The following is a 26,658-nucleotide window of genomic DNA, read 5'->3' as shown; positions in this document are numbered from 1 at the left end:
TCATTTTCGTCATGTTTATTTGTGAACAAAGAAAAAAAATAAACTTGATATTAAACCGATGCTTTTGTCTTTGAACCTCACTCTTGTGATGTTGGTTTCACAGTGACGCCTCGTCGTATCTGGCCCCAACCGATCAACCTGAAATGATACATGAACGATTGATTGCTGCAGATCAAGAAGTGAAACAGAGTATTTACTGTGACATCAAATGATAAACTAATGAACAAACCTTTAATCACAAGCAAAACATCATGACCCTTAATAACTTCTGAAAATAAAAGCACAAGTGCGTTATTCTGTCCTGGTGTTTCTTGCCGTATCGCACAATTCGTGATGCCAGCGGTACGTTCGAGCGAGATCGTGACGGAATAAGGTCTCGATTAAACGATATGCGAGAGATATCAGTGGTGAATTGTCTCCCACCCTGCTTTGCCGTGCAGTCACACACTCTTCTGCCCTGTCTAACCTGACTATCTCATCAAAACTTCTTGTTGGGCTAGTGGGTAGTTTGTCATAATTTAAGTAAATACAGTTAAACCTCGTTATAACGAAATTGGAGGGCCGCCGCTATTTGCTCGTTATAACCAATATTTCACTATAGTCGTAGCGGGCATTTACCGCAAATATTAGCGGGCAAATTAGAATCCCGCCGCACGGTCGTATGCAACAAAATAACCGCATTCCCAAATAAAAAGGAAAAAAGTCATGCACCTGTTTTGATGCACTTCAAAATACACAGCTTGCATTTCAGGCAGACTTAGCTGCAAAGAAATCCGTAATTGGACGTTGATGCATCTTCCTGATGCGAACGATGGCTCGCTCAGCTGCGGCCGCAATGTTCAAGCCATCTTCGGCGCCCTCGTGAGCGCCGAAGTAGCGGCGCAGTACGTCCACCGCGTCTAATGCATCCGACGCCGTCAGCGCGTTTGTCTCCTGTTCGTCGACAGAGTCATCGTCACTGGTTTCGTTACGATCACTGACAGAGCGCACAATATTGTCATCCAGGAGCTGCTCCGTTGCCACCACTTCCGAGTCCGCACTCACATAGTCGCAAAACGACTCGCTGTCAGGCACGACCCCGGCATCACGAACTGCCGTCTATGATGCAGCGACTTCGTCTGATGTGGCAAAACCGTCCGGCACAGTGGGCTCGTCTCATGGCTCATCGCAGGCGGCAAATGAGGCGTGTCAAAAGCAGTTTGCGATCGTGGTCACCGTCACACTCATCCACGCCGCCTGAAGCATTTCGAGCGCAGCGTACAAGTCAACATCGGTGTCTCGCTTCATCCTCATGTTAAGCAGGAGCTTGTCTATCACACGCTTGCGGTAACCTGCCTTCACCGACATAATCACGCCTTGGTCAAGCGGCTGTATTTTTGCTGTGCAGTTGGCAGAAAGGAACGGCAGCTTGATGTTTTGAAGCACGGCAGCGGTATGGCGGGCAGTGCAGTTATCTAAAACAAGGCACACCTTGCGGTTCGCCTTTGCCAGCTTCTCGTCCCATTCGCAAAGCCATTTTGAAAAAATCTCCCTGGTCATCCAGGCTTTGCGATTGGCTAGGTACTTGACTGGAAGCTGCCTCTTCCCCTTAAAGCAGCGAGGGGATGCACTTTTGCCCATTACGAAAATTGGTAGCTTCTCAGAGCTGGTCATGTTTGCACAAAGTAGCGCAGTGATCCGCAGCTTACTTTGTTTGCCGCCATGGCACGGCTCGCCTTTGAGGGCTAACGTCTTGTGTGGCAACATCTTGAAAAAGAGAGCGGTTTCGACCGCCTTAAAAATATCCTCCGCGCTGTATTTTTCTAGCTGCTGCACGATATTTTCTTTCGCCCACTTGGTAGCCTCTGCTTCGTCGACAGATTGCGATTCGCCGCAGACTGCTCTCCCGACAATGTCGTGGCGCTCCTTGAAGCGTTGGAACCAACCCGAACTTGCTACGAAGTTGTCATAGCATATTATGCAGGCAAAGTCTCTCGCTTTTCTTTGCAGCAAGGCGCCGCTCACCGGCAGATTCACGGCTCGCGTGTCCAAGAACCATTTAAAAACAGCCCTTTCGACCGCTTCAAAGGCAGGTGCCCTCATCCTCTTAGCCCTTCCTTTCACGCCACGTGCAACAGCGTCGATGGTGGACTCCTGCTTGCTCAAGATGCTTGACAGTGTGCTCGTCGATACGCCAGTCTCTTGCCACGTTGCCTTTCTTGGTCCCCGATTCGACGGCTCTTATCATAGCCGCCTTCTGATCTAGCGTTATGCGCTTTCGCTTCCCGCCTGGTGCATTCATGCTGCTGGAATCACGAGCGCAGCACGATAAAAGATAAGGCAGAAGCGGTCGAAAAAGAGAAGAAACACGGACGCAAAAGCAACACGGCTCACGTCGGCGAGCGACAACATTTGTAGAAAAAGTGACTGTGAAGAGGTAGGGGCAGAAGGGGCGCTCTTTTGCGCTGCCCTCTAGGAACCGGTTACTCAAGGGGAAGGGGGTATGTAAGATTAGGAAGCGCGCCTCAGTGCCATGAGAAAGGGGAGAGGGAGAATATAAAGAAGACACAAAAGAAAAGAAAAGGGCGAGATGTTCGCGGAGCCCTCCGCTGTCGGTGGTAGCCAAGTGTCGCACGTGCAGCGACCTCTCCTCCGGAAACAGCGCATGCCGTCTGCTTTGCGCGCGTTGCTGGAGGGCACGTGGCGGGAGTTTCGAACTGCTAAATACAGTTCTCGCGTTGCGCGCCATTTCAAATTCGCGTTGTGAACTGTCGTGACATCGGCTCAAAATTTTACTTCCTAACAAAATTTGTTCGTTATATCCCATAACAGGCAAATTTTGCCTCGTTAAAATGAGGTTTTGAATACATTGGTTTGTATGGGGACTTTCAAGGGGAATTAGGATTTGCTCTTTATATCCATTATTTCGTTATAGCCCGTCTCGTTATAACGAGGTTTAACTGTATAGCGCTGAGCGCCATGTGTAGTGTGTGCTTCTCATGTAAAACAGTGCGTGAATGCCGCGAGTGTTTCTGGGGACTTGCGAGTTGCGCTAAATTTACTGACATTATAACCTGACTATCGCGCACAATCAACTGATTTCGCTTCGTTTTGTGCATTTTTGACTGTGCAAGCAGAGATAAGAAAGCGGAGCTGAAAAATTGCAAAAGACTGATAAGATTAATGCTAGCGCTGACAATGTCGACATGTTTTTTGAAGACGTGAGTACTAGCGAGGAGGAGTGTGTGCCAGTAGGAAAGATAGTAATGAAACCACATAGAAACCACTTCCCCGCCTGTGAACTCTGAGCAATCTAAGCGTCCTTTAAGAAGCATGCTAAAATCAGATACAGAAAATTTGTGTTTTTTTGTTTTACTGCTGCAACACTACCAATCATATTCCAAGTGTTAAAGGGGCCCTGAAACACCTTTACAACTAACCATAGAATGGATTCACTAAAAAAGCTTATTACCTCACAAATTCAACACCACAAAAATTTTAAGAATCTGTCAAGTACGAGCGGAGCTACAAAGTTTTGTCGCACACTGCGATTGCATTCTCTCGTCCCAACGAAAGTGCTGGCTAAGCAGAGAGGGATGGCATGGGCAAGAGAGAGAGAGAGAAAAAACTTTATTTGCGCATAACGCGGCGCATTCCAAATGGTTGGGCCCCTATTCCAGGGCTCCGCTGGCCCTAGCCATCATCTCTACCCGTTGGACCAGCCAGCGCTGATCAACAATGGCCGAGCTGGACAGCAGCGCCTCCCATTGTTCCTCTGTGTTGTTCATGTTGTGGTGTTCTTCATTGTGATGCGTGCACTCCCACGTGATGTGAAACAGAGTTGGTCTGGCCCGACACCACGGACATATATATCTGTATGCTGTGAGGTAGAATACATGTAGCCTGTGTAAATTCGTGTATGTGTTTGTTTTGATTCTGCGTAATGCCACCGATTCCATTGTTGTGAGTTCCTTATGCGGTGCTAGATACAGTTTCCTATTGTCCCTGTAATACTGAAGAATTGTACCAAAGTTAGGGTCTAGGGGCGTTGAATCCTCTATTACAGTGTGCAAGGAAACTCGGTGATTTGTGAAGCCTCGAGCCGCCTCATCCGCAAACTGGTTCCCGGTGACGCCCTCGTGCCCTGGCGCCCAGATAATGGTTTGGGTGTGTTCAATTGGAAAGTCTTTATGAGCTTTGGTTAGAATTTCGAAGGCCTTCATACATAATCTACCTTTTTCGTAATTCCTACATGCAGCCTTCGAATCTATGATTATTGTCGTTGGGGCTTTTCGCTCCCAGCCCTCCTTGATTGCCAGCCCGATCACTATCTTCTCCGCTTCTGTGATAGAGGCTTGGGCTATGGAGGCACAACTTGTGACGTTTCTTTTTCGGTCCGTGACCACGGCCACCATGTTCTTTGCATTTGCCTGATATGATGCAGCGTCAGTAAATCTCGCCGTATTCAAATCTTTTGGCTTTTTATCTATGTAAGCGGCTCTTGCTTTACGTCTTCCAGCATGTAAAACTGAGTCCATGTTCTTCGGTAGGGGGCATATCTTGTACCAGGCTCTGACTGAGCATGACAATTCCTTAGCTCTTCCATGTGCCTGTACTTGTTCACCGAGGCCGATCCTCTGAAGAAGTTTTCTGCCGGTTGGCGTCTGTAGCAGGCGGTTAATCTGGGTGGTTACTTGCGCTTCAGCCAACTCATCAAATGTATTGTGAAGTTCGAGCGCTAATAGCTTCGCAGTTGAAGTGCTTTGTGGTAGTCGCAGAGCCGCTTTAAACGCCATCCTTATTGTTTTGTCTGCTTTTTCTTTCTCCTCTCTATTCATGTTGTGGTAGGGTAGCGAGTATGTTAGTCTGCTGATGACTAAGCTCTTTACCAAATGAAGCACGTCTTGTTGTTTTAGTCCAGCACGATTGTTCGTTATTCTAACTATTATAAAAACAATTTGTTGAGCTGTTCGTTTAAGCATATTAAGTGTGTGGAGACATTGCTGATCGGACTGTAACCACATCTCTAAGATTCAAACGGTCGTTTTCTCTGGAATAATATTGCCGTCTAGCTTGACCTCAAGTCGGAGGCTTGGGTCTGTCCTTTGTTTTTTACTCTTGGAGAACTGAATGTGTTCCGATTTGTCTGCTGAGCACTGAAGTCCCCTTTCTTTATTGTACTCTTCGACGGTTTTAGCTGCCAGTTGAAGCCGCTCTTCTTTTTCTGCCAAGCTACCCTTGGTAGTCCATATAGTGATGTCATCCGCATAGAAGGAGTGTCGCATGTCGGGAATATCTTCGAGTTTTTTGGCGAGACCAATCATGGCTATGTTGAAAAGCGTAGGCGAGATCACAGCGCCTTGTGGTGTGCCTTTGCTTGGTGGGTGGAAGACATTGGATTCGTCTTCTCCTAATCTGATAACAGCAGTTCTTTTAGTAAGGAAGCTCTGCACATATTTGTACGTCCTTTGATTGCAGTTTGTCGCTGCTAGCCCATCTAATATGGCCTTATGGCTTACGTTGTCCAAAGCGCCTTTTATGTCGATGGCCATGACAATGTTTTCTCCTGCTTTCAAAACATTTGTTAGTACTTCCTCCTTTAAAAGCAGAAGCATGTCCTGTGTTGAAAGGTTCGAGCAGAAACCAAACATGGAGTTTGGCAACAAGTTATTTTGTTCAAGGTGCCGTTGAAGTCTGGTATTTATTAATCTCTCAAACACTTTGCCTAAGCACGAGGTAAGAGAGATTGGCCTGAGGTTGCCAATTTCTTTCCTGGTTTGGGCATCATAATTATTACAGCATGCTTGGCATGGGCAAAGAAAATACGTCACGCGTGCCTTGTGACCTTGAGCACCCTCTCCTGTTTTCTCTCCTCAAATACGCAACTTTTTTAGTGTGATCGTCGTGCACGCATGGACGAGTCGCTGCCTTTTGCAGAGATCCCTATAACGACCTAGTGCGCCATGTTCAAATCAGCCAATAGCTGATAGATGGCCTTCTACGAGTGATTTTTGAGCTTCTGTCATTTGTCAAGAGAAAAAAAAAGCAATTTTTAGTTGACTTTGATAACTTATTGAGAATGCCAGGCTGCGTGCTGCGTTACAATATTTGGCTCGCATGTTCTTGGGAGCCTCTACTACCGATCGGCAGCATTTCTGAACATGCTGAAAAAGTGTTGCAGGGCCCTTAAGGGGGGACGTGGCAAGTAAAACAAATTTTTTTATTAATGTACTGTTTGTGATGAAATTTGGTGTGTGTATGTGGATGATTGTGAGGATTCCAAATATGAAAACCGTTTTCAAATACCTCTTGTACTTTTTGAGTTACAAGCATAATTATACTAATTAATGCTCTTCACACTTAATGAGATAATTATTGCTAAATGAAATTATTTTTTCATATTATTATGTTCCCAAAGCATCAACTTGTGCAAAGAAGCTATTAGTTGATTTTTTTAGTTCTTGTAACCATAAATAAAATTTCCAAAACATGGATGTTGTTTTGCGCACACATCGCAGTAATTATAAAATGTGTTCTAAAAATTTTAAATGACGAGTAAGAAAAGAGATAAAGCTTTATTGCACTGCTAAAGGCCTCCTGAGCCTAGTGCAAAAAACGGAACGACTCTATCAGTCTTTGTTAGAAAATGACAGATGTTCTAGCGAAGGCACATAGGCGAAAATCAAGAGTTGAGAAAACTGACTTTGAAAGTTCACTCTTGTTTGGAAGTTCACAACATGCCTAAAACACTCAGAATCCTCCTGGGCAGTAATCCTGAGATGCTGTGGCCTTGGCCTCTGTAGAGCGCAACCCAGTTTTGCGCTTCTTTGTCGTGGAACAATGCGCCTTTTGAGCCCTCTTTACCCTTTTGGCATCCTTTTCGGCTGCTCGCCGCAAAGAGCAGTCTCCTGGATTGAAGCCCAGTTGAGCAGTGATCTCTTGCAGCGCACTCTTGCAGCCACCATTGAAACGGCAGACTGCATCTGCAACTGCACTTTCCACACTTCGAAGGGAGGCGAACTGGCTCTTGGACTGGAGTGACCAAATGAGGCTGTTCATACTCTCCACAGCGTTCTGGGTTTTTCCCTGCGCACACCTTTCAAGGAGCTCTTTGTTCGAGAGGCGCTTGTAGATTGGCAGCAGTGCCACTCGCACGTGAGGGGGCAGTTTATGTTTGTGAGGCGGCAGCGGCTCTCCCTTGGCCAATGCCTGATTGTGCGGGCACCAGGAGTCAGTCCCACTTGGGCACAGGTTGTGGTGTGGATCCTGGTCTGTGGATGTTACATGGTAATAAGTGGCCATGATGGCCCTCTCCATGCCAGGAACATCGTTGGGGTGGCTCTTAATGGCCCAGCCATAATAATTCGTCAACTTCTTTATCAGGCCCTGCGTCAGCCGGCCTTTGCCACCCATGCTCAGTCCTCGGCCTTTGGATTTGTGCTCATCAAGAAGGTTGCGCAAGGAAGTGCCCATTCTTTTTTTCACATGGTTCACACACTCCTGTTTCTCAATCACCATGTAGCCATACACCTTGTCTTGCGTGAGGGCAAGGTACGTACGGCTGTCACCGTCGCAGAGCACATTGATGTATCGAAGCTTGTACTTGGTAAACGATCTTTCAAACATGATCCTAGCTGCTTCTACTTCCATTTGGCCTGCATTAGCATCGGTGTTCTTTTGGCACTGTGGCTTGTGTTTCTCAAGCCACTCCTCATAGTTGTCGTCACCAGGCTTGGGGCCAACAGCACAGCCTTGGCAGTAGTTGGACAGGACACAGTGGTCCAAGACCAAGCCTGTGTACAGCTCGATTACACAGCCCACGCCAATATGACTTCTGTGCCCCCTCGTCATCCACGTGCCGTCGTAAATGACGTCAATGTTGCCTGGCACTCCTCCTAGGTCCTTGTAAATGTCATGCACCTTCTGTGCACTTTCTGCTTCAATGCGGGTGGCAGCTGATGTGGTGGCAGGGTGGCTGTACTTCCTTTGCAGTCTCTGGTAGGACTTGTGGTGCAGTGCTCGATGCGAAATGTCCATCGCAGAAAAAATGTCATTTATGGCAGATTGTTTTCTGCCAACTGACTGCACAGCCCTCAAAGCACGCACGTTTACCTCAAAGGGGTTCGTTTTTTGTTGCCCGGAGCACCTCGGGGACGACCACGCACTGTTCACTCTGCCACAATTGTCACAAAAAAGTTCCATCCTCGCCGCGAGTCCAAGGCAGTGCGTAGTCTCGAGGCGTATCGACCCTTCGTCGCACTTGTTGCACTTTACTGACGAAAGCAGACCGTTCAGCATCTTCTTATTTACAATGAAGAATGTGGAGTCCTTACCGCCGTCATTTTCGTCGCAGCCTTCGTTCAGAAGCTCGAGCTTCCGCTTTGAAGCGGACTTCGATGCTACGGCATCCAAAACATCCCGCCTTGTCTGCGCCCGCTGCGCGATTTCTTCACTGCTCGGAATCTGGGCCGAAACTCGCGATAGAATGTTCGACGCGCGCACGCCCGGAGTTGCAACGGCTGCCGACGCGGTGCCACCGCAATCGGGTTCGCGAGAGCGTCCATCACGGTCGACGGCATCCGGCGGTCTGACATACGACGATGTGGCACCTTCCACACTCTCGGCCTCACAACAATCAGCGAAGGGTCTGAGTAGAGGCTCCGTGACGCTTGAAGAGCATGCTCCGTCCGGAACTGCGACTGGGACGGCAGCCGCAGTCGTCTGCCCTTTGTTCCAAGCTTTCCGACGCTTGCCGTACTTGTGGACGCTCCGGAACTTTTTTTGCGGCAACATAGCACCGCAGTATGAGCAAGCACTCAGAAGAGACCACCGATGTAAACAAAGCTTGGTAAAAAAAGCACGCGAACTATCACAAAAACAGCAAACTGGCAAAAAACGAAGCGCACGCCGGATGATTCTCGACACGGCGGCCGCAGATGCGCTCGCGCTTCCAAGGTTGCCAAGGTGCGCGGCGCAGCTTTGACCAGTAAGAGGTCGCGCCTGCTACCACGTGACCCGCGCAGCCAATTGCCGTTCTTCGTTTTCGTTTTTTTACTTGCTCCTCGCGCTTTTATTTTCACTCGGCGAAATACGAGACCGCGACCATCGGGAAGCCGGCTTTCTCCTCTTTCCAAAGCTACCAAAATGGCGGCCCACGGTCAACAACTTGGCGCGTTTGTGCGGCGTGAACAACACCGTTTCAGGGGCTTTTTTTTCGCACTTTTCGGCGACTAGCCTCGGCAAAAACACTATTTGCGGGATTTGTAGCGCACGTTTCGCTGTAATACTTTAGAACAAGGAAGTTGAAGGTCTGAAGATTACGAAAAAAAATAAATCAGAAAATCGCATATTTTGACCAAAATCGGCACTTTACTTGCCGCGCCCCCCCTTAAGGGGGCAGACTGCTCTTTGGGACCAAAAAATGACAAAAATATTCATTTTTTAAAATTGACATATTTGGTTTTTGCAAGTATTTTTCTATTTCTCTGCAAATTTTCACGCACCAAGAAGTAGTAATTTTTTTGTAATGTCATTTTAACTGTCCAGATTCTTGGTGCTGTTAACATGCAGAACCTGCAAAAAAAATGGGGAACCGACTTTGAGGCTTCTTTATAATTTGCCAGCCCCTTTGTCTAAAGCTCTACTACAAATTTATGAGCGCCTTCGTGAGGATTGCTAAACATGCGCACCATGATCGTTGCTTTTTGAAGAAACTGTGTGTTTTCAGTTTTTTCCATTTTTCTCAAAAAAGTAAATTTGTGACTATTCAATTTTGAGGCCTCAATATCTCTGCAGCTAGGGCAGGTACAGCAATATTTCTATTTTCAGTGGAAACCTGTATGTGTGTAGAATGCAAGTATGGGAGCAAAATTTAGAGCACATGCCTGTTTAATTAATTACTAATCAAAATTGTAACACAATTCCAACTGCTTTTGAAAATGTATAGTTCACTTTGCTGCAAAATAACCAATAAAGGTCTAAAAACAAAAACCTCTTCCATACTTTCACTCTATAGTCGTTAGTCTATGTTGGCATATCCTAAATATCACTTTTAATTAAGCACTTTTTTTCTATGGTGGCCTTAAACAATAGGGAGTGAACTTAAGTTATCTCAGCAACAAAGTGAGTTACAGGAAAACTAATTACATATTTGAAATCAGCAGAAATAACTGTATAACCCTGTGCAGTTTTATCAAGATCATTGAAGAAATAAACAAAAAATGTCTAAGACCAGTCTGCCCCCTTAAAAAAAAAAGAATAAGGAACGTGTTTCTTGCTGCTGATGCAAGAGTTGGTTCATCTACAAGAATTTGGATATCCCGATTACAAACTGCAGCCATCAGTTATGGTGTAATACGAGCGACAGCATGCAGTGATTGTGTAGAGCTTCATATCAATTCCAACTGCTTGCGTTTTCCTAGCGTGGAGAAAAATCCCCACCACCAACTGATTCTGTGTCAGCGCTCGCTAAATACGACACCAAATGGTGAAGAGCGGTGCGTAACATTCCAGATGCAGGCAGTGTCCATCACTCTTACCTCCAGTGTTTCTCCACTCTTCTGCTGAGGGCAATCTTCTCCCCGATTTCAGTGCAGACCGGGCTGGTCAAACTGATCTTTGCCAAATCTGCTTTCACGGCCAGAACACGGCCTCCCGTGGACAATGAGCCAATGTTCACCATGAGAACCTCGTTCTTGGACAGCTTTTGCACCTGCGGGTGAAAAGCATTCGATTGATATTATGCAAGTACGGCATGGTCTGGATAATTCAAATTTTTTTTTTTCCCGTTCTAAGTGATGGGTAATGCAATCTGCATGGCTGAGTCTAAGGAAGGTGTGCATATTGGAAAAAAAAAAAGACTTCGGCGAACTTAAAGCCTTAAGAAATGCTCAATGGGTACATTAAATACAATCTCTTGCACTTCCTCACACAGCATGTGCCTTTAGAGATAGAGGTAATGTAACTGTCAACAATATGCATGCAGGAGGAAAGTCCACCCAAAAATGACGAGCGGTATCAATTCACTGGCTGCCTATGTGACAAGCCACAAAAAAAACATCACACAGCAGGGCTCATCTGCTTTCCTACCACTTTAAAACATGCGTGAATGACGTATTCAGACAAAAGTGGGAGACAAAAAATAGTTTACAATGAATGTGGGTCACTGCAGGTTTCCACACATCGCTTGAGGGTTCCATGTTTTGAAAGTGCAGAGTAAATCAGAGCACACATAGTACAGAATCATTTTGATCTCCAGAGGTTCTATGAACTGTTAAATATGAGCCAACATTGTACGTCAACTACTCTGTCAACAGAGATTGCTTAATCAAATTACTACCTAACTGGAACAACTACCACTAGTATGATTGGTTTACTAGTTGAATTCTGCCGCTTTGTTCATCTCTCCATAAATGGCATCCCCGTTAAACAGAACCTAGTATTTTCGTGACCTCTTCAGGTTTTGTTTAGTGCCTACTTCGCATGAGCGTTCATGCTTTTTACCTTTGTCGCAATGCAGCTGGGAATCACACCAGCCACTTTGATAACTACCATACATGCATGCTTTCTTTCCTATCTGCTGTCGCACCCTTTTCCCCCGCCTCATCTCACCTTGGCACCTTTCTTGTCACCCTCCGTGCGGACACCGAGCAACCGCCTGAGCAAGAAGTACGAGATCTCCAACTCGATGTAGATGTCCGGCAGAGCACCCACAGCACCCAGCACCTGGCCCACCATACGGTCGGCTCGCGACAGGGTCGGGTCGATCTTGGTACCCACACCTGCCATGCGCACACAGAAGAATAAGTCTCTCATATCCACAAAACATAGGATATTAAATAAGAGGTACGGTGATTGACACTCAGCACCTTCCCCACTAGCCATGTGCTACAAAAAATCTGAACCTTAAAAAAGAGAGAGAAAAAAAAAACAAGAGCTGGCGGAAGGACACACACAACACTGGCAAGATTCGCTGCCTGAACAAATGAATTCAAAGAGAGAGGACCCGCCGTCTCAAAACTTGAAGGCTTCAGTTCTAGTGGATTGTAGGCTCACTCACATTTGCCGTACCTAGTGAGCAGGTGGCAATATAAGAGACCTTTTCCATAATCAGCAATTTCCCTTCACTGCAGTGACCATTCGCCCAACTAATCGCAGCACCCGTTGTGCTTCAAATGGAGAAAAGGTCCTAGTTGGGCAATCTGAGGCTTCGTGCGCTTATACCAAGAAAGCAGTGATCATGAAAGACATTTTCCACGTCAGAGGGCAAACCAACAGCGCTTGAACACGCTGTTTGTGGAAGTGGTTAACTGCCACTAGTTGGGCGAACTGCATCTCAAGAATGCTAGTTTTAAAATTATAAAAGAGGTCTACAACTGAGGTTTTATTCCCCAAAACTATATATAACATGATTGTGAGGGACGCCATGATGGGTGGTGTTGGGAACTTCAAACATTTGGCATTGTTTAAAAGGGCCCTGCAAAACGTTTTGAGCATAGTTAAAAAACACGGTCGACTGGTAGTCGAGGCTCCCGAGTCAACACATAGTGCAGCCCCCGGCTTGAAACCACAACTAATTTGCAAAGCTAGTAGGTAATTATTGCTTCTTCACACTACAAATGAGGCCATAAGCCCAAATGCCTGCGCCATACACCTGAAGTCCACAACCATAGGCTCATTGAGCATTGTGGGCTGCAGAGTTACTGTGGCCACAGTTGAATGCTGCCACGTACCTACGCAAGCTCGTGCAGCCACACTGCAAATGGATGTATGAATGTCACAAATACTAAAATTATTCAGAAGAACACACTGCATGTGCAGTGCAAATTTAAAGCGTAATAATGCGGAGCAAGGATTTATTTATTTATTTATTGGCATCATCTAGTGTCATGTTAACGAAGGGCAGTTCATAGACTTCTGCAACAACCGAAAAGACTTCTGCAACTCGCAAAAGCTTCCCCCCCCCCCCCCCAAAAAAAAAAGAAAGCTGGTGCATGTGGCTTCTCCTCAAACCAAAATGACAAGATCCAGGGTAAAATCCCTACGTTGTTGGCAATAAAAATTTGTTATATCAAGAGAGCCTCCCGCTGCCACTTTGTAACATGGAAGTTTCAAATATATGTGCTTCTATGGAGTAATGGTCGGGAATAGAAAAACTTTTTGATATCAAAGAATTCATATTATGGAGGTTCATATAAGCCTGTGCATTACAAAAAAAAATTTAATGGAAATATACAGTCAGTATGTCAGAAGCACGCCTACGCACACGTTAAAAAGTGAAACTGTTCAAAGATCTGCGACAAATTGTGGCAAAGGAACACCCACTTGCTTTGCCCGCTTGACTTGTCCATAAGTGCAATTAACTTGGCTGCTTGACACATATATCAAGGACAAAAGAATGGGGTACGCACCAATTAGACCACCTGGCACGGCATACATGAGGTCGTTCTGCTCCGTGCAGAGAGAGAGGATGCGAGAGAAGATGGGCTTGCAGAGCAGCTTTCCCTCATCATCCTTGGACACAATGCCAGGCCGCACTTCAATCTCCTGGCCAACCTGGCAAGGAAACCGAGATTGCCATGCAGTCAAACACGTACTTCACGTTCGAACAATCGGCAAATGTTAATGCACATATAGAATGAAACAAAGCAGTAAGACATACACAGTGTTTCAGCATTTGCCCTTCCTCACTGATAGCGCTGCCGATAATGAAGAACCACTATATGACATTCCCGAAGAATTTTCATGTCTCAAACGCTACAGCAAACAGCAAGAATGTACAGTGTAAATACAGTAAAACCTCATTCATTCGAACTCAGTTATTTAAAAATCTCGCTTAATTTGAAGGATTTATAAGGTCCCGTATTTTGCAATATAAGTTTGTGTCGATACTTTGAAGCGGCGGTCAGTACCAGTACGATTAAATGAAAACTTTGGGAGCCATGTGCCAATTACCGATCCCAATTCCGCTGCGAATACGCGGCTCTTAGAGAGAGACAGAGAGAGAGAGAGAAGAACGAGAAGAAATCGGTTTTGTAATCAACTTGAATGTGCACCTGCAGAAAAAAAGACATGCTTCACTGCACCACAGCGATGACATGCAGGCAGCACGCCATGCTCCTCGCAACGTCAGTGCATCATGATTTAACGTAAAGTGCTTATTTGGGCTGGTTTGTTCTTTCGCTTAATTGATGATTCAACCATTCTTTCTTGTAATATAACGAAACTAATAAAGGCCAGTCTGATACAATTCGCAATGTATGCGAACTTCCGATTGGCGGTTGCTCCAGCAATTTGCGCACTTGAGCTGCTGGCGGAGTCCTTGTCTACAATGCCTACTTTGAAAACTCAGTTCCAAACACTTCAATGATTATGTTTCCCAGCCAAAACATATCACGCATTCGGTCCCACTGAACATTACGAATTCTTTATTTTACCAGAAAGAAAGGGTAAATGGTCGCATCATGAGGTGCTGACAATGCGAGGTGCAGATGACATGCTGCCCGCGTGTTGCCACTGTGTTGCAGTGGAGCACACCATTTTTTCCGCAGGTGCACATTTTAGTTGATCATGACTTTTTTTCTTTTTTCTGTCGCCGGCAGCAGCGTTGCCGACCATTCACCGCTGTTGGCGGCAAAATTGGGCCCTGGTATTGCGGGAAGACATAACCCTTGGAGCTGCGAATAGCTGGCACAGCAAACGACCACCTGTGATTACTTTCAATAATTCAAAGTTCCTTGCATACCACTTTTTGAATGTCTCGTTATTTCGATAACCTGCTTGATTCAAAGATTTTTCATAGAACCAATGAATTTAAATTTATATAACTGTATGTTATAGTGGAGTAGCATCAGAACCATGAATTAGTCCTACATCAATATTGTTTGAAATGGCAGAGCTAGTAATCGACTCGAACAAAACAGCAATGTGGCTCGAGCAAAAAGGGCAGATACAAAAATGCTTAAACAGCGCATAACTATGTTTACTGCCACCTCCATGCATGAGAAGGCCTTTTTGAAATCAGCAGCTCCAGCTGTCGGGACTTTCTCCAAGTAGCGTTTCTGTCGCTTGCCCAAGTCCGTCGCACCCGTGCTGCTTACTTCAGCTGAAACTTCCCTATTTAAATCCAAAATTTTTGTTACAATCACATCTTACACAAAAATGTTACTGGGAATTGTCTTTCAATATTTATTCTGGTTTATATGATACTTTTGAATATTTGAGCCTAGCTTGAACCTAATATTTTTTACCGTAAACAATATTAGTTGGTTTTCGTTATAGGAGGAATAAATGTCATTGACGTGAAGCGTGGGAAACTAGAGTTTGTACTTAGTTCTTCATAACTGATAACTTGTTACATAAGCACTCGTTAGGATGGCATTGCACAGTACTGATGCGTAGAAGGACAACATTGCATGCACCACCAATGGTGTTTTCCATGAGAGGTAGCCGATACGGAGCCTCGAAGACATCCCCGATATCTGCACTTTCATGCCACTCCACTACCCCCCCAGTCTATTATCACTGTTGATGCTCTGTTTTGGTTTGATCAACATCGACTGTAAATCAGATCACCCGAAATGACTATCCTACAGAGAGCATTTCATTCAGTTTCAAATCATGGTGTCGTGATTAGCAATAATGACTGCATGCATTTAGGTATGTCATACCACAGCCTCGAACAGTGCAGACATCAAACACTAATGTGCAATAAACATTTTGTCGGCATGCTTTGTCCCTCGAAAGCTCAAATTGAGCTGATGGCTAGCATTCCGAGAGGTACTATTTATGCCTTACCTTCAGCACTCCTCTCAAGATGGAGCCACCGGCAACGCCTCCTTTGAGATCGTCGACTTCGCAGCCGGGCTTGTTCACGTCGAATGATCTAATAACTGCGTCAATTAGAAGAAACACAAAAAGCACACTCAATGGAGTGAAAGAAATTCATAGCATATCCACGGCGTGAATGATGATGACCACAACACAACACATGGATGTGTGATGTCCACGCCATGTAGTGATCACTTCACGTACTGCAACAGCACAGCGCCATCTAGTGAACATTGTAAGAAGTAAGGGGTGGTTACCACGGGGGAGGGACTGAGTCACAGTGTATGAAGCTTCGCCTCTAAAACAGAAACGTAAACAGTTCTCAACATCTAACAGCAGGAGCATGCTCAATGCTACATGTTTGTCCAGATTGACAAATGACAAATTTTCTTATTGAGTGAGGCAATGCAGAGGCCGAATTGTATTACTACACGATTTAGTGCGACCAAAGCGTTCCCAACAACACTTCACACGTGAAAGGCGAAGATGCTACTTCCTCAGCCTCTCCTCCTCTTTCAACTTCTGTGGAAGCCCACATGATGTGGCAGACAAGGTTGTGCACCTTTCGAGCTAGGAGTTACAAATCTGTCTCATAGATGTCAACCTACAAGAACATATGAAGTTTTAAATGCTAAAAAAAGCTTTGGCATTCTATTTTTTTTTACTTCCTGCCCGAATTTCATGTCCAAAACAGCATTAATTGAACCCCCACCTCCCCTTCTACCTCGTCTATTGCCCTGTTGGAACAAGTGTTCTCTTGACTTAATACATTACAACCGTAGCAAAACGTGAAAGGCAGCTGTGCCACAATAATAGGGTGGAATGAAGTGAAGCATATGAAAAATCTGAAAGCGTCGCTTTTAATCGTACCTCGGCTGCACTTGTCTTCGGGAAGTTCAAATAGTACAATTCGAGTGCGAAACGAATAGCAAACATTATTAAAAATAATTAGAAATTTCAATTTTTCGCACACCCTTAATATAAATTCATAGCAGTGTGGCACTAGTTTGAGAGTGCTGCCAGGAGAGGTAAAAAGAAGTGATGTACCAATAAGGCGGGGCTCGGAGACGAAGTCCCGGAGAGGCATGGGAATCTTCTTGACAATATACTCGCAGATAACCTCGATGTTGTACTTCAGCTGAGCTGAAATGGGAACCACGGGTGCACCCTCGGCCACAGTTCCTAAAAAGAAATGTGCAGCACAGCGTAATTTCAGACTTTGATGGACTCGTTCCCGTTAAACAAACTGGTACCACCGTCTAATCATGACATGTTGATGAAAATGAAAAGACCACCAATCACACAGTGACATAATCGATCATGCCATTCACGAGTTGAAGAGGGATTATGCTTCAGAACTTCCACAGAAAGTTGCGCAAAAGTACATCATGATGCCCATTCTGAGTATGCTATGTGGTTCAGAAAGAATACTTTATTAGTCTCGATGGACTGATTTTTAATTTTTTCTGCCCCGTTGACGTGAAGGAACAAATCAACAAATATCAAAGCCAGACGGAAAGCAATGTGTTATTGACACCTACCTTGAACAAACTTAAGGATCTGCTGATACTGCTCTTTGGCCTGAGACTCCTTCACAAGGTCAATCTTGTTTTGAAGAATCAGGATGTGCTTCAGCTTCATGATCTCAATGGCGGCTAAGTGCTCCGAGGTCTGGGGCTGTGGGCAGGACTCGTTGCCGGCTGTCAGAGTGAAGTGAAACACATCGTCAGGCAGTGTCACGTCACAAGGCCAAAAGAAAGTTGCAACGAATAACAAATGCGCTAGGAAAATACATGGTGTCACAGATCTTATATTGTCGCACTACACTGAAAAGCATTGAAATATCTATGGGATTTGTTGCACACATATACAAAAATATGGCCTACTGCATGATTACATTCAAATGAGTACTCGCTAGATTTAGTAGATACCTATAACTTGGGCAAGTCAATCAGAATTTTTTTTTTGCCCCCCCCCCCCCCCGCCGTGTTACCCCATAGCCTCAAATATCTTGGCATGCAACCTGGTAAGTAGAACCTCGTTGATACGTTTTCGAGAAGAAAAAAATGCGGAAGATAAACATGCGATCCGAATCCAGTAAAAATTCAGGTTGACCAAGTCCAAATGGAGGTGTAAGGGCAAAAAATATTCATTTCGCAATAAAAGAAAAAAGAAACACCATAATTTCGTGCTGCCGCCTCTCGCCCATGGAGAAGGAAAGCTCCTTCGGCACACATTGTAGACCCTTGTCCGCTTTTTCATTATTTTTCAGTTCACCAAGGGCTTAGGCGAACTCAGCCAGTTGGGGCATGCTCTCATTCTCGCCGCTGTCTTGTGATGCCTTGCCCCCCCCCCCCCTCTTCCATTGCGTCGCCCCACACCACCTCCACAACAATCTCGGTGACAGTTTGTAGCATGCAAGTCGGGACATTGCCATCTGTCACAACGAACTCGGCGAACAATGCATGGGCGCCAGAGCAGAGGAACTCCACATCGATGTCGTCGTGGAAGTCGGGCGCACATGTCACAGGGTCGTCTTCGCTGCGCTCTGTATCCTCCAATGCAAGCTGCCGCCAAGAACCACACTTCCTGAAACAGCTGCTAACTTTTTTTTTTTTTCCGTCACAGTGTCCCAAGAAGTGCAGCGCATCACGTCAAGCGATAAGTTCTCGGGGTCATCACCACGTTACACGCGAGCAAGGCAGGGCCAATCCAATCCAAGCAAAGCCAAAGTGGTAAGTGCACGTTACGGCGTGTCAGTATCTTGTGTTCGTGCTGTGGTTACGCTATGGGGCGATACTGAAGCTACATGGCTGCTTTCAAGTTAAAAGTGATTGATCATGCACTATACAATGGCAGCACGGGCAGCTGAAACAACCAAAATGCAGTGGACCTTCCGTGTGCTAAGACTGGGATGAATGGTAAAAGTTTAGTTTGACAGAAGGTAACTGCAGATGATTCTGTGTTTCATGGCCAACAGCATAGGTTGACGTTGCACACTAGCGCTACGTCCACAAGCTTTGTGTACGGTATTGGAAAACTCTTTTGTGCCTTAAATAAATTTTGCCTTGTGTTGAACCTATGGTTTTATTGTTAAGGGGAGATGCTACTCGAAAAACGATTTTCTTTAATAAGAGTCTGAATTTAACACAAATTGGCATGCTAATAGAGTTTTTTCTCCTCTTTTCAAATATGTCATTTATTTTCATGTAGATTGCTTGGTTTTCTTTCTGCAGGTCGGATACTGCAAAATTATGGCCATTGTTATGCAACGATTCTGACCTATAAAAATTTGAGATAAAGCGTGCAGATATAGCTGACTATGATGCTTTGGAACTGTAGAGTGCAAAAAACTATATAAATTTCGTGTGTAAAAAGGTGAAATACAATAATAAAATAGAAAAATTTACTATGGCTCTAGTTGCCAAGGGCTTTCAATGTTATGCAATTTTTGAAAAACATAATCAAGCAGCACTGACAATCTGAATAGATACTTGCACTCTATGGGCCTTCATCATGCTATGTGCAAAAATTCGTAGAGGTATGACAATTCTAAGTATACGAACTAGCGTGCATAAGAAGCACAAATCACACAAAACTGCAAAAGGAGAAAAACTCATTTGAAAGTTTGAAACCTTTTTTTTTTATCACAGAGTTGTTAGAAATGCATAATCTTTGGCCATAATGTTCAACAGAAATTTGAAAAGCACTGCAAGTTACTGGAACTGTCCTGCAGCATAGGTTGTGCCCTCACGGTCCTTGCGAGCACTCTCTTCTAGCCATGCCCTTTTCACTCCACGACGACGATGGGCCCTTGCTTCTGCTGCCAGACGCTCGGACATTCTCTTGATGCGCCTCGCATCGCGGGAATCACTGAAAGTAACTAGATCTCTAGATGGCAGTATGTTGAGCTCTTCCAGGATGTGCTCGAAAGTAGCATGACCCTTGTTGAAACAGGATTGCCATAGCTGCGGCAGTCTCGACAACCGTTCGGGAGACAAACTTAGTCTTGGGGCAAAGTAGCCAAAATTTGCTGTTCAGGGATTCCGATGCGTTCTGGGTTTTCCCTTTGATGCATCGAGCAAGGAGCTTCTCATCCGTTAGCCGCTTATAAATGGGCAAAACAGCCAATCCCTGTGCTTTTGTCAGGAGAGGTGTGTGGCGTGGTGCAGGTTCACCAAGTGCTTCAGCGCGTTGATGTTTGCACCACGACTCTGTTCCTGCAGGGCAAAACTTGTGGTTGCCAGCATTGTCAGTAGAGCATGAGTGGAAGTACGAAGCCCATACTGCAGTGTACATATCCCGTACGCTCCCCCTGTTGCTTGTTATGGCAATCTGATAGTATGTTTGGAGCTTCTGAATGGCTGGCTCTTTCATTTTCTGCCCTCGTGGTAATGGCACATGCAGCTCCGTAGCGCGGTGCCAAGTCTCTTGGCCACATGATTAGTGCAGTCTTCTTTTTCTATATTGACAGCACCATAGACTTTCGACTCTGCAACTGCACTATATGCTTTGCTGTCACCGTCACTCAAGAATGTCATGAAATGCAGTGGGGTGTCATAAGTCAATGTTCTCTGCCAAATGCGCATTGCAGCCTCCGTTTCCATGGCATGGGAGGAACAGTCTGCATTTTTTTCACAGACTTTGCCACGGAATGCCTGCCACACTTCCTCGTCTGGGTCCATATCCTTGTGCCTACTGCATGTCAGGCAGTAATTTGATATGACCTCGAAGTCTAAGCAGAGGCCAGTATCTAAGGAGATAACTGCGCCAATCCCGTTGTGGCTTTTGTGGCCCCTCTTCTGTCAAGTGCCGTCGAACATAACAGCCACATCAGTTTCGCCTGCTACTTCTTTCGTCAACTCTCTGGATTGGCGCAAGTTTTCACTCACAGCTGCCATGGCAGCGGTGTGCACCTTCTTTGCTATCGAAAAAAATCCTCGGTGGTGCATTGGCTTTGGGAGTCCAATAATGGAGCAAAATCTCGACAATTGCTCATGCCCAATGCCGACAGCGCGTGCAGCCACCACTACCTTCACATTTACAGCAAAACTATCTCGGGAGCTCCCACTGTCGTACCGTTGGCTCACACGGCTGCTGCCGTTCGCCGTAACACGCAGTGACGCATAGGAGCACGAAAGAACAGTCGCTGAGCATTCGCTGTTTTCGCAATGAAGTTCGAGGAGCGACGAAAGTCCCTTGCGCTTTTCTGCCGGCTCCCGAACGGCAAGTTTTTTAATACCGCAAGCAGGCCATGCCGCACCTGCCACAAGTGCCGCCAGCAAGAGGGTGTCGCACAAAACTGTCGTTGCACAAACCTCATCGCGCTGTCTTTCGTCTTTTTCGAAGAAGCCGAGCTTCTTTTCCGAAGCACTGACGAAAGAAAGCGCAGCATCAATCCCTTCATCGCAGCCACTGTCACTCGCGCACTCGTCGATGCCGCCGTCAGGTCTAGCACACGTAGGCGCGTTCTCGTTCGTCGCCGTCGTTCGGGGCACTTTGCGCCGCCTTCCCTTGAACTTGTGCTTAGTTCGAAACTTCTGCGGTCTCACGCTGCACTTTTTCGGGCTTGTCATCGCGGAAATATGCGTAGACGTGCAGAAAAGCAGACGGACCAAATGCCGATGGCCGCCACCAACACAGCTGACAATGACTCGGTAGCCAATGGCGATGCGGCTTAGGGTGCCGCGCGTTTCAAACTGCTCAAACCACGTGATAAAAAGGCCTCTTTTTTTTTTTTTTTTGCCCACGTACGAAACTGGCGGTCGTCGGAGCTGTAAGAAGAAGGCCGGACGCAACTTTCCCAACTGATCGCGATGGCGGGCGGCACTGCGACGCGGAGCAGCGCGCAGTCAAAGATGGCCAATATCGTTGCAAATTCACGAAATTTTGAGCCACCGCGATGCCTTCATACACATTTTTTTTGCATTTTGCGGTTCGAATTCAGTTTTGAAATTTTACAGATGAAAGAAGAAGGTTTGAAGATTACAATGCAATAAAAATCAGAAATACGAGAAATTTCGCTAAAAACGCAATTTTTCGACTCGCATCTCCCCTTAAGGTAAGTCTTTATTAGTGCTTCTCAAATCGTTTAGTTAGTTCTTAGCGTGAGAATACCGATCTGTGGCTACGGTATCCCCAAAAGTAAATACGGTATCCCAAAATTTTTGGCCAAGATGCCAGCTGAGAAAGAAAATCACTGTGGTGCAGAAAGTACCTAACAGGCATTTTTTTGAAAACCATTTAGTTCGATAGGTCTGTGTGTGTGTGTGCAAAAAAACTGCCATCGCCGCGTGGCGGTAGTCTGCCACTTGGCCTTTCACAAGCATGGGAGAGTGGCTTTTTCACACCTGTATGAGAATTTTGGCCCGCGGAGCGTATCATATGACCACAGTTTTTCCGCAATGCTGAAAGTTGCTGCTAAATAATCGCATTTTCCGGGAATGTATTAAAACATAGCTCCATGGGGGCATTTCTAGTTTTTGCGATTTCGAGCGTAGAAGCCAGGAAACCGTATTAGGCGGGAATGTATTAGCGAGGTTCTACTGTACTAACAACTAGAGTCCCGACATGGCATTAAAATCATCCCCGTTTATCAGCCTAAATTGCCAAGAAGTTGTTATTTCACAGAACTTCTGGTTCCCATACTTTTTGATAAGCACTGTGCACAGGATTGGGGGAAAGTTAGCGAAGGCAAACACATTGATTCTGTTATACTACTACACTTCCTGTTTACACTTTTAACACAAAACTTCCTTTTTTAAAAAAAGCTGCTCAAAAATAAGCTGCATGGTCTCAAATGATGCCACACTTTTGACAAACTTCTGTGACCCTTAACTAATGCTCAAAGGATCTACTGGAAGCAAGAAACCAACCAATCAGAAGCAAAGCAGCATCCATGACAGCTGCACCGTTCAACATGGTAGCCATCAAAATGTCGTGGCCCGGACAGTCGACAAAGGAGACATGCCTGCATGGAGTAGTAAGACAGATTAAAAAAGGTTATGTAAACAAATCAGCCATGCTCTATTAAAGTAGCCACACAGGTCCATCAGTATTAATAAAAGGAATGGCGAACGTCAATGCTCAAATTGGTGATAGGGCTACATAAAAACTAATTAGTACCTGACATATGAGAAAGCTACGAGGTAAATACTATATTGAAAGGCAGTGCTAATGTAACTAACTTTAAATTGAACAGACAAAAATGGCACATATTATAAAGTACTAACATCATATTAAATGTGCGTGGTACAACATTCGCTGGTCTGTGAAAAAAAAATGTGAACAAACAATTAACAAACCCTCTTAATGGTATACTGCAAATTAAAAACAACTACAGTAAAACGTTGGTTTTATGATTCTGTTCTGTAGCTTCCTGGCTCTTAAGCTCTGAAACACCAATCCTCTTTAGTTTCCACCAGTTAAGGTGTCTTAGCTCCCGATTTCTTACGTTTTCTTTCCAACCTGTTTTGTCTTGAAACATTTATGTCCCCTACAGTGGCTGCTACGTGTCACTATTGTTAACGGTCACAGACCCTCCTTTATGAGTCTGCTCGACCAGAAACAGTGATATTGTCTGCAATGTGTCGTCAGTGCATGGCAGGCTCAATAACTGCTGGCTGAAAACCTAGTTGCATGTGCATTTATTATTTGCACTCCTCAAAGGAAACAAAACAGTATATGTGCTCTCTCATGCCCCCTTCCCCTACAGTTTTGAGCACTAAAATATTTCTGTACAAGAAAATATCGCTATAACACATCACATTTTCTCAATCATGAGTTCTTTCATGGTCACCCGAGACGTAACAATGGGTCTTCACCTTACATGTTGCTTTTCAAATATCGATCTATGCAGCGAAAGACGAGACTGCTTTCAAACAACAGCTCAGATCTTTAGGCCTTGAAAAATTTCTCAATGCCAACAATAATAACAAGACACAACTAAAATCAGCAAATTTTGTTTGTCAGTCCTGGGTGAAAGCTCCTGAATTATGTAAAAGCACTGTCGAGGCAAAATAACACCCAGAAGAAATGTACCCGACAACTCAAACAGTGACCCACCTCAGCAACCTAAACCGGCCGTTGCAGCCAAGCCGGTCACAAGGAAAGTCATCCTCTTTGCTGCTGCCGGCCGACCGATAGCATGCCGGACGAATGCACTTCTCGTCATCACACTTGTATATCTGCGTTAACACGAAACATATTTTTGCTTATCATCAATCAAGATAAAATAATTTGCATGCAAGAAGTGTAGAAATCAGCAGTCTGTTGTGGTTTAGCTGTAAAGCTGCACCAGTATTGCCTAACCTTGAAACACGCGGGTGTGCAGACGTTGCCAATGTGTTATTTTCTTTTTTCGTTACCTCGATTTCAGTACATGGTAAGTGAACAGGAAGTTTCTTGTAATTGATTGATATGTGTGATTTAACGTCCCAAAACCACCATATGATTATGAGAGACGCCGTAGTAGAGGGCTCCAGAAATTTCGACCATCTGGGGTTCTTTAAGGTGCACCTAAGTCTAAGCACACGGGACTCATTTACTCCTCCACCGAGAATGCAGCTGCTGCAGCCAGGATTCAACCTGCCGGTCAGCAGGTGAGTGCCTTAGCCACTAGACCACCGTGGCGGGTTGTTAATGCAACACCTTCACATAATGCCTGTATGCTCCTTTGGGTGGTTTGAATAAGGTCTATGAAACCTTCAATATTAGACCACACGATAAAATTTGCTCGGTTCAAAGTAATGCATAGCATAGCCATACAATGGCCAGGATTGCAGGTTTCCCCATTGTGTTGTACGAGCTAGCTCTCGGAACCACAAGTTTAGCACACACTGCAGAATGAACATTAATGCATAAAACAGAACAATTGTCCCAGAAAAGAGGAATGAATAGCAAGCAATTTATCCCTGCATTCTCTAGCATTTTTCATTGAGCCGCATGAAAACAGGAACACTACTTACCTTAGCATTAGCGTAACCAAGCTTGATTGTGATGTTACGTTCCAGTTCATTCTTGAATCGGACAGTCTAAGTGGAAAGAAAGGAGTTCCAGTCAAAACAAAAATAGTGGACGTTATTGGTCCTCTATCAGTCTCCATTGGTTTGTAACTGCAGGGAATGTTGGAGAGTAGTGTGACGATTACAACATCACAGACAGACATCCAAAACGTGAAACAAGTGGCGTTCGTTGTGTACATTTTGCGACTCGTGAATGCTGCTGAGGTTGCTCCACATTACGTAACACGCGGCTTTTTTTCCCACTGCCATGCTTAGCATTTGAATTATGAGGCAAAAAGCGCTATACTAATCAATTACATCAATTACCATTCTTTCTTCAACAGAGTTAATCAACCACCAGTTACAACCACCTTAATCAATGCAAATTATAATTTGAAGCGATACAAGTGTCAAATACAAGGCAAAATTCTCCATTTTGGGAGCCACACTTGACAGCCGAAATGGAAGTGTCACATGCTAAACATAAATTTCGGATAAACCCATTCACTTGAGATCACAAGCAGTTACAGGGTACAGAAGAAAGTCGCTTACAATGGCTCCCACATGGCATAGTACTTGCTGACATCACACACTAAAAAAAAAAAAAAAAAAAAAACGAAAATCGCGGTGCGCAGTAAACTGGTTATGTACAGCTAAAAAAATTATCGACCCATGAAGCACCAAACAGGTGCTAAACTTTCAGTTCTTCCACTTGTTTACTAATGAAAGTAGAGAGTCGTCCGTATTTTATCGCAGGAATAAATCGACGCATACTGCTCGGCCTTTGAGACACAAACTAACCGCGACAAACATACACTGCTTTGTGCATTGCGCCATCCAATGTTCAACGCTTATACTGTCATACTGCGTGCTTTCGACCCCGATAACTGCATCCCAACAGACAGATATTATTATTTACAACATTTCAACAATAACAACTGGACGCATTTACCGCGTTTCGGGTTCCTCACCTGTACACCGGAAATCGCCTTCACGACGGTCGATTTTCCGTGAGCCACATGGCCAATAGTTCCTGCATTCCAAAACAAACTGCTTTAGTATCACGCTGAAACCTCTTATCGGTCGTTGATTGGATTCCGAATAGGAACTTACTGAAAGGCACGCATAATAGTACAAAGGGGGCTAAATACACGTAGCGACATACACATACCTATGTTTATGGTGGCTTGCCTGCTAATGACCTCAGGGGTAAACGGTGTCAACTTGTTGATGTCCTGAAAACAGGATTAAAGAAACAGCCATTGTAAGTACAGTGACGCGAAAAAAAGTTAGTACAAGTAGTGCAGACACGAAGACGTATGAATACTGCACGTAAGTGTGACCTATATGCCTGTCGTTAACAGGGTTCTCAACAATCGGGGCAATGAATGCATAGGAACCTTGACAAAGAAAGTTGAACCTACTGGACGAGGCCAAACTCCAGCGATATTTTAACGCAGTACGGACGCGTAGATAACACGTTTCTCATGGGTCTTCGAGGACAGAGCGGTGAGCGTACGGAAGCATATGATCGCGGAAAAACACCGGCCTACGAATGACACATTTGGCAAGCCGGCTGTGCCGACATGCAGGTAACACGTGTGCGCAGAAGGAAGCGCCCTGGATGCGTAATCACGACTTTAGACGACAGATAAGCGGCGTGTTATCGCGACAGACATAGCGCGAAAGGTTTACTCACTAGTTTATCGAGGTCTTGTCGCATTAAATGCGGCTGCCCCTGAGGTCTCGCACACTCGCCGCCTGCCATGTTGAAGGAGAGAGTGTCCCGGTGAAAATGTGAAAACGACGACAATTCTTCCACATTCCAGTTAATGAACAAATTTATACA

The 26,658-nt window shown here is 45.1% G+C and overlaps 1 protein-coding gene across 1 annotated transcript; it reads right to left on the bottom strand.

Moving 5' to 3' along the window:
• On the bottom strand, positions 1-26,644 carry eIF2gamma (eukaryotic translation initiation factor 2 subunit gamma). Its single transcript, XM_037425593.2, has 13 exons — positions 26,509-26,644; positions 25,981-26,044; positions 25,781-25,842; positions 24,774-24,839; positions 23,872-23,993; positions 22,683-22,777; positions 17,349-17,507; positions 16,855-16,989; positions 15,775-15,869; positions 13,389-13,533; positions 11,590-11,759; positions 10,518-10,690; positions 1-138 (listed from the first exon to the last, which is right to left on the bottom strand). Exons 1-13 carry the CDS (start codon positions 26,575-26,577, stop codon positions 78-80), a joined length of 1,416 nt encoding a protein of 471 aa, XP_037281490.1. The 5' UTR covers positions 26,578-26,644; the 3' UTR covers positions 1-77.
• Between the last annotated feature and the right edge of the window lie 14 nt (positions 26,645-26,658).

The sequence above is a fragment of the Rhipicephalus microplus genome, chromosome 5 (genome assembly GCF_043290135.1).
Source record: "Rhipicephalus microplus isolate Deutch F79 chromosome 5, USDA_Rmic, whole genome shotgun sequence".
NCBI lineage: Eukaryota > Metazoa > Arthropoda > Arachnida > Ixodida > Ixodidae > Rhipicephalus > Rhipicephalus microplus.
This window is presented reverse-complemented; position numbering and strand designations above follow the sequence as displayed.